This window comes from Budorcas taxicolor, chromosome 19, assembly GCF_023091745.1.
Source record: "Budorcas taxicolor isolate Tak-1 chromosome 19, Takin1.1, whole genome shotgun sequence".
Taxonomy (NCBI): domain Eukaryota; kingdom Metazoa; phylum Chordata; class Mammalia; order Artiodactyla; family Bovidae; genus Budorcas; species Budorcas taxicolor.
Window position 1 is genome coordinate 40,747,384 of NC_068928.1, and position 12,581 is coordinate 40,759,964.

The following is a 12,581-nucleotide window of genomic DNA, read 5'->3' on the forward strand; positions in this document are numbered from 1 at the left end:
AGTGTAGAAGTGGTTTCTAAAAAGGCTGCTGGCCCTATGTTTGCATTCTATAGAGTTTAAATATTTACTCTGAAATTTGCTATTTATGGCATATATGTAAAGCATTGCATTTACTCAGGATTTTCTAAAAGTTATACCATGCATGTTAAAGGAAAAAGAAAAAAACCCTGAAAATTGTTACAATCCCCTGGAGTCCCAAGGTTTTCCTCAGCCTCTTTTCTATGTCCTGTACATGTAGAACCCTTCCATTCAATCTGAGCAGTGGTGTTAAAATCAGTGTCTTACAATTCTGACGTGATTTGCAGCTTACAATACTCTTTCACAGAAACTGGTCTTTTTGATGCTCACAACAGCTTGTGATGTAGGGAGGATAAGTATTATTACACCAATATGTCCTGTTAGAAAATTTGACCTTTTTAGCAATCAGCTAAGGAGAAATACTTCAGGTGAAAAAGAAAATGGCACTTTTCTGAGATCGAAATTGTTTGGGAGATAGCATGAAGAGAAGGGAAAGAATGAATAAGTCTAGTAGTCTGAAAGAAAATCTGCAAATTAATTTCTTTAGTTACAGAGTGACTTTGTTTTTCTTTCTATAACAACAGTTACCATTTACTTAATGCTTATTCTGTGAAATGAGAATTAACTCACTGAAGCCTCATAATAGTCATGGTACTATTATTGCCTTGATTTTTACAGACCAAAGAACTGAAGAACAGAAGGGTAAATAAAACCACTGAAAAGTAGTGGAGCTGGAACCCAAACCCAGGCGTCGGCTTCTGCATCTGTGTTCTTAATGACTGTGCTCAGTGGTGGGCGGGTTTAAGCCAGCTCTCCAGCAGAATACATAAGTAGAGCCCAAAGCCCATAGTGTAGATGTTCCCCTTATGGCCAATTTCAGGTTGTTGTTTAGTCTCTAATTCATGTCTGACTCTTTTTCGAACCCATGGACTGTAGCCTGCCAGGCTCCTCTGTTCATGGGATTTCCCAGGCAAGAATACTGGAATGGGTTGCCATTTCCTTCTGCAGAGGATCTTCCTGACCCAGGAGTTGAATCCAATGGTTTAATAACCAGCTTGTGAAGTTGCTGAATATTCATTGATCAGCACTTAAGAGCAAGTACAACCTTGTCCTAGTACATCATCGATTATCCTACATGGTGCTTTCAACATAGCATTGTCATGAAGACAGACTATTTAATTACTCAGGTCAGTTCAGTTCAGTCGCTCAGTCATATCCAACTCTTTGCGACCCCATGAATCGCAGCATGCCAGGCCTCCCTGTCCATCACCAACTCCCGGAGTTCACTCAGACTCATGTCCATTGAGTCAGTGATGCCATCCAGCCATCTCATCCTCTGTTGTCCCCTTCTCCTCCTGCCCCCAATCCCTCCCAGCATCAGAGTCTTTTCCAATGAGTCAACTCTTCGCATGAGGTGGTCAAAGTATTGGAATTTCAGCTTTAGCATCATTCCTTCCAAAGAAATCCCAGGGCTGATCTCCTTCAGAATGGACTGGTTGGATCTCCTTGCAGTCCAAGGGACTCTCAAGAGTCTTCTCCAACACCACAGTTCAAAAGCATCAATTCTTTAATGTACCCATTTTATGCGTATTGTTTGAAGATTTTTGACAAATAGATATACCATCTTCATAATCAAGCTACAGAACATTTCCATTAGTCTTAAATGTTCTCTTGTGACCCTTCCTAGTTAACCAGTTAATCTTCACTCCACCACTCATTTCAGCCCAGGCAACCACTGATCTGATTTTTTTCTTTTTGCCACACAGTATGAAGGATCTTACTTCCCTGACTGACTAGGGATCAAAACCGTGCCCCCTGCAGTGGAAACATGGAGACTTAACCAGTAAACCACCGCCATGGATCCGTTCTATGTCAGTGTAGATTAGTTATTTTTCCCCCTAGCTAGCATGTGACATATCTCAAGTGGCTTAAATGGCAGGATTAATTTTTAAAATCTCATATCCTGAATTTCCAGTAGGTGGCACTCTTACAAAGCCTGAAGACTTCTGTTGTGGCAATCCATGGTTGTCTTCTAGATGATTCTTTTTCTACTTTCACCTCCTTGCAAACCCATTTGTTCTGGATAACTTAAATTCATTTTCCTCTAAATATCAGAGTTATGTATACTGTTTGTTAAGCATTTTAAAATGTTCAAAAGAAGAAATAGTCTTCAAACCCCTTGATTAATTTCCAAGAGATAACCACTCCAACAATTTAGTATGTACAATATTTTCCAGACCTTTCTCTAGCCCCCCCCCCCACAATATGTGCATATAAAAGTTAAAATTTACATCAGTAAAAATTTAGAATTTAAAAAATGATCATAATGATATGCTTGCCTTTGTTTTCTGATCCTGTACCTGGGCTTTTTCTTATGAGTAGTTTTCCTTTAAGAAAGACCTCTCATTTCTGCAATTCATTAATTGCTGAGTCCAAAAGGACCTTTCCTGTTGGTGTTGAACTAGGGCATGTGGTGCAGTGAATGATGCCTGGACTTTCATGATAAGAATTCTGTGCTAATTGCATTTCTTGGCAGTGAGGGTGGAGTAAGGAGAATTTAAATAATAAGAAACCTAAAGCTTCCTTTGCCAATTGAAGAGTATAGAATATTCTAAGATTTTATCTGAATAGGATTGTGATTTTTAAATTTGCTGGCTGTTCCAGGAGATGTTCACTGTTGGTGTGTTAGTGGGAAATTTTGTGAAATCACTGATTTTTTTTTTGAAAGGTAGATTCCACCACCCCTCCAACCCCCGCCACAGTATTACCTTAAGGGCAGCTAATTTCCCCCAGAATGAGCAATCCAAGAGACCAAGTCAGACAAAAATGCTTTTGTGACCTAACCTTGGAAGGTATACAGTCACTTCTTCAGCAGGTCTGCTGTATTCATTGTGGGAGGGGACAATGTTCAGGGGCCTCTGTAATAGGAGGTGAGGCTCCCTGGGGCCATCTTGGAGGAACCACAAGGAGTAGTCAACATAGGTGGTTACCTTATCTGTTTACTTCACTGAGGTATAATTGATACCTAGTATTATTGGAGAAGGCAATGGCACCCCACTCCAGTACTCTTGCGTGGAAAATCCCATGGATGGAGGAGCCTGGTGGGCTGCAGTCCATGGGGTCGCTAAGAGTTGGACACGACTGAGCGACTTCACTTTCACTTTTCACTTTCATGCACTGGAGAAGGAAATGGCAACCCACTCCAGTGTTCTTGCCTGGAGAATCCCAGGGACAGGGGAGCCTGGTGGGCTGCCGTCCATGGGTCACACAGAGTCGGACACGACTAAAGCGACTTAGCAGCAGCAGCAGCAGCAGCAGCAATATTATATTAACAGTTTTAGGTATACAATGTAATGATTTAATATTTCTATATATATTGGGGAATGGTGACTGCAATGAGTCTAGCTAACATCCATCCACAGACGGTTACTTTAAAGCCATGAGATTAGATGAGATCACCTAGGGAGTAAGAGTAGAGAGAGAAGATAGCAGGATTAAGTCAGCACTTAGAGGTCACAAAGAAGAGTCAGAGAAAGCCTCCAGGGAGGTGATGCCTTTGGGAGCCCAGTGGAGAAAATATTTCCAAAGAAGAGAAGGCTGAGAAACTAAGATAATAGTTAAGAAATGATCACCAGATTTATACCTGTGCAAAACCCATTTCTCCTTGGAAGTGAAGTGAAGTGAAGTCGCTCAGTCGTGTCCAACTCTTTGCGACCCCATGGACTGTAGCCTACCAGGCTCCATCCATAGGATTTTCCAAGCAAGAATACAGGAGTGGGTTGCCATTTCCTTCTCCAGAGGATTTTCCTGACCCAGGGATCAAACCCGGGTCTCCTGCATTGCAGGCAGACGCTTTACCGTCTGAGCCACCATCAAAGGAGTCTGCTTGGAGTCTCACACAATTCAGATGTAGTTGTAAGCAAAACAGGTGTTGTTTAAAACAGTAACTATTTGCAGCCACTTTTGAGTACCAGAAAGTAGCCTCATGTATTATTTGTGGGTGATAGAGCTTGTGCAGGAAAGACCTTGATAATCTTTTGGGGTCTGAACAGTAAGGTTCTCCTAGAGTTAGATCTGGAAGGTGAGGGCTGGAGAACTGAGCTGCCATCCACAATAAAGGAAGAAGAATGGAGTATCCGAGACCGCTAGTGAATTTAAAAGAAAGTGTGACTTCAGAAAGCTGCATACGAAGCGTGTCAGCTGAGAATGACCAAATAACTAACCTTCCATGGGCTTTTGCACGCAGCACTGGAATTCCTCCAGGCCTGTACGACCCTCTTCTCTCCATTCTGCTCCTCTGACACTCCTTGCTCATCAGTTCCCCTGGTTTCTCCATAGGATTTTGGTTACACACAAAAAGCAATCATAGGACAAAAATACTGAGTACTTGCTAGGTTCCAGGGACTGCTCCTACTGTTTTATGTACACTATCTCATTTAATTTTCATAAAGCCGCTCCACTATAAGAATAGGAAACTGAGGCATACAAGAGGTTAAGTTACTTGCTATTAAGTATTAAGGTCAGAATTTGAAATCAGTCTGGCTTCAGAGATTTGGCTCTTAATCAGTAAATTTTGCTCGTGGTTTCCTTTTAGGGCTTTGAATTTGGCAACTCAGACTGAACCAGTCTGAATCACCATCTACTCAGGCTTAGACTTTGGCCATCTCCTGCCCTAGCCAAGAACTTGACATCTGTTATTGACTTGTGGGTCTGACCCACCCCAATAGAAACCCCACCCTGGGCCTTGCTGGTGCCAGATAGGAGAAAGGCCATCAGAGCAATGTGTGTTCATGCCCCTATGCCCTTTCACACATGCTTCTTCTGTTCCCTTTCTCCCTTCTCTGCCTGGTTGGTTTCTGTATGAAGTATTTGGTTGCCTCATCACAAATTTTTCTTTTTCCTTCTAGTGTCCTTTGATCTTCTATCCACCCTGTCTCAGCATATCACCATTCCTGGTAGATGTCTATCTCTGCCCTCAATCTCAGTTGTGAGCTTCTCCAGGCAAGGACTAAACCTCTCCAGTCTGGCACACTATGAGGGTTCAATAAGAGTTTCTTGACTGAATGAAAGAAGGTGCTGGAAAATGAACAGAACAAATGTTATACCCCGCAGTGAACAATACTTTTTTTTTTTTGTAACCTTGATGGGCTGATGTAAAAAGGAAAGAACTATAAGAATCTTTTTTTGTTGTTATTAATTATTCTAATTAAGTGCTTCTTTTATTTTTTTGATGTGGACCATTTTTAAAGTCTATTGAATTTGTTACATTATTGCTTCTGTTGTTTATGTTCTGGATTTTTGGCCATGAGACATGAGGGATCTTAGCTCCTGACCGGGGATCAAACCTGCACCCCGTGCTTTTGAAGGTAAAGTCCCAACCACTGGACTGCCAGGGAAGTCCCAAGAATCTTCTTAACTTAATCTCCAGCCTCAACATCTTTAGCTCAGTGTTTATCGACTTCATCAGTAGTATTTCACAAACCTCTCTCTACGCCCTTGACTGTATTGTTGGTGTCAAGAAGGTACACATTTCACATTATTACCATTCACCATTTATTAAAATTAACTTTATTAAAACAGTACTACTTGATTAAGGTCTTATGATTAAAAATATGTTCTAGGTCACTAGAATAAAGTTTATTAAAGGACTACCTCAGGTCCAGAAAGATGTAAGGCAATTTTGATTTGCTATTGAGATCCACATTTCCACAATGATTTGTAATTAAAGTTTGTTTCGAAGGCCAAGAAAAAAAAAAAAAAAACAAACAGACTCAAAGTTAATAGGGAATCCAAAGAAAATGAAACAAACAGAAGCAGAGATTGAACTAATATATCATCTTACTCTAAAAGGAATAATTTCTACTTCTAAATTTCTTGTTCCTAAGGAACTAATCATGGGGCAGATCTTGTGAAATTTTACATCAGTTCTTCAATTTCCTTAACTTGGGTCGAGACCACCTCACCATTCACCACTTCCTGCACAATTGTCTTGATTTTCCGGGCTTTGTTAGGGTCTAAAAATTAAACATGGAACAAACAGAGCAAAAGTTAGTGCTTCAAATATTCATCTAACATTTGTTGTTTAACTTAGGCTTCTAAATTAGGTATTTACTGATACAGTCAACGGAATTTAAACTTTCAGGTGTGACCTCTTCATTCTAAACAAAATCCATTTTATTTAATAAAATGTTTTCAGTGTTGTCTTATGTACAAATGAAAATGATTTCCTTTTTAAACACTTAAAAATTGTTTATGATTCTCACAATACCTCTTTGTAGAGTAGATTTTTTTTTTCCTTCCTGAACTTGCTGAAAGTTTTAACCCTGTGCAGACTACTCAGTTTATCTGCAGGAATGCATAAATATTTTTTCTTGGCTCCAAATACAAATATACTTCAAATATACACTGCTATAATCTTACAGTTTTGGTCATTAATAGATGTGATTCTGACTTGTTCTACATGATTCCTAGGGAATCTGCATACCTTTAGAGGAATCAGTTGATGGTGCTTGAGATGTGGAGGCTGTCACATAAGAACTTTCCACCAGAGAGTCACTGTAAAGAAAACAAGGGAGTTGATATCACATGATGCTTTCTGGAATGAGAAGGAAGAAGGAATTTGCTGTTTGGGCTTTTAAAATGGCCAATGAGAGAAGGTATTTAAATTTCTTGATTAAGAATGATGGAGTGATGCATCCTGAGAGTAATCAGTGTTGCAGCTACCTTTGTTTTCAAACCCTGTCTAAAAAGGGTTCTTGAAGTGAAGCCAACTGACAATTAATGGAAGATGTGGTTTCCCAATTTATGATCCTGAATTCTTCCCACCAGTCCAGACTGCTGTTACTTTTGGAAAGTTCCCTACAGTAGTTTCAAGGTGGTTGCATGGCTGATATTTGATGTGTCGTTCTTAGCATTAAAATCAGAACTCTACTGGCTGATTGTTCTAATACGCATCTGCAGTATGCCTCTGTCTGTGGTGCCATTTTTCATCCCAGCATTTTATGAACTTTTATCAAGGAAGATAATGGTGACAACACTTTGCAAATTGTAGAGCATTTAATAATGCTAAGGCATACTAGACATGTGAGACTCATTTGCGCCAGACTCTTTGTGACCCCATGGACTGTAGCACACCAGGCTCCTCTGTCCATGGGATTTCCCAAGCAAGAATACTGGAGTAGGTTGCCAAGTCCTCATCCAGGGGATCTTCCCCACTCAGGAATAGAACCTGCATTGAAGGTGATTCTTTACCGCGGAGCCACCTAGGAACCCCTAGGTCTTTACCATGTCTAAAGACCCCTTCCCGATTCTGTTGCCCTTAAACTGCATCTGGTGTCCACTGTGGGTCAGCCATTGAGGTTATTTTCAATCCCAGTTATCTATTTACCCTTGGGCCTCGCCGTCCAGTAGGCGGCGGTAGGTCTCGATTTCCAGCTCCAGGCGAGCCTTGACGTTCAGCAGCCGCTGGTAGTCGGCGCTCTGGCGCTCGGCGTCGGCGCGCACCTGCAGCAGCTGCTCCTCCAGGCTGCCGATGAGCTGCTGCACCTGGGACAGCTGGCCGCAGTAGTCGCCCTCGGTTTCAGCCAGCGAGTCCTCCAGGGATTTCTTCTGCACGTGGGAGAGAAACGGCACAAATGTAACAATGGAGGGCACCGAAATGCGGAAGGCTGCCAATGGCCCGTCTTACTCATTTGGATGCATCTCTTGGCACGCGCCCTACCATGGCGAGCTGGGACTGGAGCTCGATCTCCAGGTTTTGAAGTGCGCGCCGCAGGTCGGTGACCTCGCTCTTGCTGGACTGAAGCTGCTCTGTGTTGCTGCTGATTTCCTTCCTGAGCTCCCCGCTCTGCCGCAACAAAGAGGGGTGAGGGGACGTGAGTCAGCCCTGCTCTCCTTTAATACAAGCGTATCCACACCTTTTGTTTTTGTTCGGTTCTGTTCAATCGCTCAGTCGTGTCCGACTCTTTGCGACCCATGAATCGCAGCAAGCCAGGCCTCCCTGTCCATCACCAACTCCCGGAGTTCACTCAGATTCACGTCCATTGTTTTTGTTAGCAGTACCTTTTCAATGAACCAGGCCTCCGCATCCTTCCGGTTCTGCTCAGCGATGGTTTCATACTGCGCCCGCATGTCGTTGAGGAGCCTGGTGAGGTCCACTCCGGGGGCAGCGTCCATTTCTACGCTGACCTGGCCTGGGCCGCCGGCCCGGCAGCTTTGGAGCTCCTGGGGAGAGAGGGTGAGAAGGGCGAAGGGGCCCATTGTGACTTTCGTGGGCCTCTTCATCCACAAAAAATAGGAAACATTACCTTTTACAACTGCGTTGGTTTAAAGACAAACCAGTTAATACAAACTATTCAAACATCTTTTATCTAAACATTAGTAGTTTTCTTCTGATTTTTGAAAGAGCTTGAGATGGGCCTTGGTAGGCTGCAGTCCATGGGGTCGTGAAGAGTTAGACACGACTGAACGACTTCACCTTCACTTTTCACTTTCATGCATTGGAGAAGGAAATGGCAACCCATGCCAGTGTTCTTGCCTGGAGAATCCCAGGGACTGGGCAGCCTGGTGGGCTGCCGTCTCTGGGGTCACACAGAGTCGGACACGACTGAAGTGACTTAGCAGCAACAGCAGCAGCAGCAGCAGAGATGGGCCCCTAAACTCACTGCGGGTCCTTGGTGCTGTGCCTGATGGATGAGCTGGCCCTGCTTTTTGGGGCTCCATGGCCTTCACAAGATGGGAAGGCCTGGTGGAATTGGTGCCCCTGGGGCTTTGAACCGCGCACCTGCCAAACCAAGGGCTGCAGATAATCCCTGGGTTTGCTCACCGGTTGTACCATAGTCATTGGTTTCCAGTAGAAAGCTCTTTAGGAGTCTTGTGCCAGGTTATGCTTAATTACTGATATACACTGTGGTATATCAGAGTTCCATGTGTGTACTGCACTGGGTATAACCAGTTTCTCTAGCATATTTAACGGTATGTATTATTGGTAGACTTTTATTTTTGAACTTTAAAAATACTGTATTTTGGGAACTTCCTTGGTGGTCCCGGGCTTCCAATGCCAGGGGCACAGGTTTGATCAAGGGACTGAAATCCCACATGCCACTTGGTGTGACCATAAACCAACCAACCAAACAAAAACACCCAAACTATATTTTTAAAATCATGAAATCAGGACAATTAAAATTCTGATTGTCCAATGGATCATGCATATCTCTTCTAACTCCATATTTATATATTTGAAATGATAATTTTTGAATCTGGCAGAAAAAAGCTGCTTAGAGAGATGTCCTTTCTGGCTCTCACCTCTTCGTGGTTCTTCTTCAGGTAGGCCAGCTCCTCATTCAGGGTCTCAATCTGCGTCTCCAGGTCAGCTCTGGCCAGGGTCAGCTCGTCCAGCACCCTGCGCAGGCCGTTGATGTCAGCCTCCACACTCTGACACAGGGCCAGCTCATTTTCATATCTGAAAATCAAGTGCAAAACAGTCTAGGGAATCCACACACCCATTTGAATAAGGTCCCTGGCATCTTCAGGGCTACTTTGCAAATAAATCTGGCAGCAGTGTAATGAATGATGGTGTTTTTGCTTTTCTAACTTTTTCTTTTCCTCTTTTAAAAAAATGATAATTTACAGCTTAGTTGGACAGGAGTGAAAAAATTATACTTTTCTATCAGCAGTGAACCCCAGCAGCACTGCATCCCAGGCTTACAACTTTACTTCTGGTTGGCTGCCCTGGCTATGAACAGTAGCGACCCCTCTCTAGGTGGAGTTTCTGACAGAAGCCTAGAAGTGGTTGAAAATAAAATAATCATCTAGTCGTCTTGCTTAACTTTTATTCAAGATTTAATTTAAAGCATCAATATTCCTTTAGTAACTTGTACTAGGTTTCAGGATCATCACCAAAGCAACATCTTGAGTGGAAATTCTGTGGAGCAAACAGGACCTTAGGCTTTTCCTCCTTATATCTGAGGGGAGGGGGTGGTGTAGAAAGGAGGATGGGATATAAAAATAAGTACATGGTTAATATTTTAGTTGTATGTGTCATCAGGAAAAAGATCATTTTATTTAACTCCCAGGCACAAACATGATTAATTCATTTTGATGCACAGAAGACTGAGGTTTAGGATCCTGGTGGAATTATATTGGCACTTCATGAGTCAATAGCAAATGTCAGATATGGTAATCCGCAGCCCTGGGTTTAAGCAACTTATAATTAAGGACATGTAATGTGACTCTATTGAATCTAGATACTTTCTAGAATGCCCAGTGTAAATTTACCAAAACATGTGTGGAACCTGTGAAGTGAGGAAGGCTTGAAATATTTGCCATCAATGAAGGAAGGAAAATAGAAAGTAAGAAGAAATGCTGGGACATGCCAGGTGTCGTTAGTCGTTTACCCTACTCACTTCATTCTGAAGTCATCGGCAGCCAGTCTTGCATTGTCGATCTGCAAGATGAGCTGGGCATTTGCAATGTTGGCAGAAATGATCTGGCAAAACGGGGGAAGACACACAAAGTGAAGTCATCAAATACTGGTGTTTTGCAAATGTATCTTTGGCAGGAAAATTTTAGGTGATGTTAAAGATCAACCCTGGGATTTCTTTGGAAGGAATGATGCTAAAGCTGAAGCTCCAGTACTTTGGCCACCTCATGCGAAGAGTTGACTCATTGGAAAAGACTCTGATGCTGGGAGACATTGGGGGCAGGAGGAGAAGGGGACGACCCAGGATGAGATGGATGGATGGCATCACTGACTCGATGGACGTGAGTCTGAGTGAACTCCGGGAGATGGTGATGGACAGGGAGGCCTGGCATGCTGCGATTCATGGGGTCGCAAAGAGTCGGACACGACTGAGAGACTGAACTGAACTGAAAGTGCTATTTTATGAAGAGTATAAAGCAGCTTTACTTTTTAAAAGAGGATATATGTGGAGAATCTTACTTAAAAATTAAGAAACATACCTATCCCACAGAAAAGGTAGTGGGAATACAGTCATTTTACGGTAAATGATAAAATGAAACTACGGGCTTCCCTGGAAGTTCAGTTGGTAAAGAATCCGCCTGCAATGCTAGAGACCCCAGTTCGATTCTTGGGTTGGGAAGATCCCCTGGAGAAGGGATAGGCTACCCACTTCAGTATTCTTGAGCTTCCCTGGTGGCTCAGATGGTAAAGAATCCGCCTGCAGTGCAGGAGACCCAGGTTCAATCCCTGGGTTTGGAAGATCCCCTGGAGGAGGGCATGGCAACCCACTCAAGTATTCTTGTCTGGAGAATCCCCATGGACAGAGGAGCCTGGAGGACTATAGTCCATGGGGTTCTAAAGAGTTGGACATGACTGAGTGACTAAGCACAGCCCAAATGTCTTGAGATGAGAATTTACTCCAAATACAGTTGAATGGAAAAATATCTAAGTTTTAGGTGATTTATCACTGTAAAATCTTGAAATAGAAAAAAGGAAAGTAAAAAATAATTCCCAAAGCCCCTCGAAAGAAACCATTTTGTTACCTTGTTCCTGAGGTCTTCAATCAATGGATAATATTTGCTGTAATCATTTTGTGACCCAGGGTCTCCAGTCCCAGAGCCTCGTGTTTCATACCACTCTCGAATTTTGGTTTCTAGATCAGTGTTAGCCTCCTCTAGAGCTCGAACCTTATCCAGATAGGAAGCCAATCTGTCGTTAAGATTCTTCATGGTTTCCTTTTCTGATCCAGAAATAAGGCCTCCATCGATGCCAGGGAAAATCCCTACAGAGCCCCCTCCTGAGCTTCCTCCGAATCCAATTCCCAGGCCTCCAAAGCCCCCTCCTCCAGCTCCTCCATAACCAGCACCCAGTCCTCCTGCAAAGGAACCACCACCGAAGCCAGAACTAGAACCAAAGCCAGAACTAGAACCAAACATGGAAGCAGCAGAAAAGCCTCCCCCAGAGTTGCCTCCGAAGCCAAAGGCGCTGCCCCCGTAGCCGCTTCCAATGCTCGAGGCAGACATGTCCCTGGCTCTGCCCAGGGTCCCACTCTGGGAGGACAGCCACTGAGGCAGCCCAGAGGTGCGCACAGAGAGGGACATGGTGCTGCTGGAGGGACCTATAGCTCAGGAGGGGGCAGTGTCAGCAAGGCAGGAAGGCTAACCTTTTATAGGTCTCTGAATGGGTGTTGCCTCGGAAAGTTCATTCTCTCCATCCAAAGTATAGTGGCCCCCCTTTTTTGGCCAGCTTAACAAGAAAACGATTTATGCATATTGACAATTCACTGGTATAGATATAATTGAATTATTTTCCCCATTACATACTTGTGATAGAAAGAAGAAATCTGGGTGGAGTGCAGATAGGTTGTCATAAAGGATTTTTCTTCCCCAAATTATTCTGTTGCTCACTTTCTCTGCACTGCACAGTGTCTTATGCATAGTGGGAAAGCAGTGAGGGATTGCTGCGTGGGGAGATTAATGAATACTTCTTCCTAAACCTTAAGCTTTTTAAAGTCCTTCCCTCATATCTCCTATTTGTTTCCTTTGGAAAACTCAGTATGAACCATCTGATCATGATCTAGTCTATCTTCTAACAGAATATAGTT

At 43.2% G+C, this 12,581-nt stretch overlaps 1 protein-coding gene across 1 annotated transcript; it reads right to left on the reverse strand.

The window, feature by feature from the left end:
- Positions 1–5,916: 5,916 nt before the first annotated feature.
- Positions 5,917–12,093, reverse strand: KRT12 (keratin 12). The gene is made up of 8 exons (XM_052658268.1): positions 11,521–12,093; positions 10,422–10,504; positions 9,322–9,478; positions 8,080–8,241; positions 7,739–7,864; positions 7,406–7,626; positions 6,503–6,573; positions 5,917–6,032 (listed from the first exon to the last, which is right to left on the reverse strand). Exons 1-8 carry the CDS (start codon positions 12,076–12,078, stop codon positions 5,935–5,937), a joined length of 1,476 nt encoding a protein of 491 aa, XP_052514228.1. The 5' UTR covers positions 12,079–12,093; the 3' UTR covers positions 5,917–5,934.
- Between the last annotated feature and the right edge of the window lie 488 nt (positions 12,094–12,581).

Bases quoted from the DNA above. Each gene is read 5' to 3' on its own strand.
- KRT12 (XM_052658268.1), bottom strand. From the start codon at position 12,078: ATGTCCCTCTCTGTGCGCACCTCTGGGCTGCCTCAGTGGCTGTCCTCC. The intron at 7,865-8,079 runs GTACTGCTAACA...TTGTTGCGGCAG, and splicing joins AGGCCTGGTTCATTGAAAAG to AGCGGGGAGCTCAGGAAGGA. The intron at 6,033-6,502 runs GTATGCAGATTC...TTTAATTTTTAG, and splicing joins ATCAACTGATTCCTCTAAAG to ACCCTAACAAAGCCCGGAAA.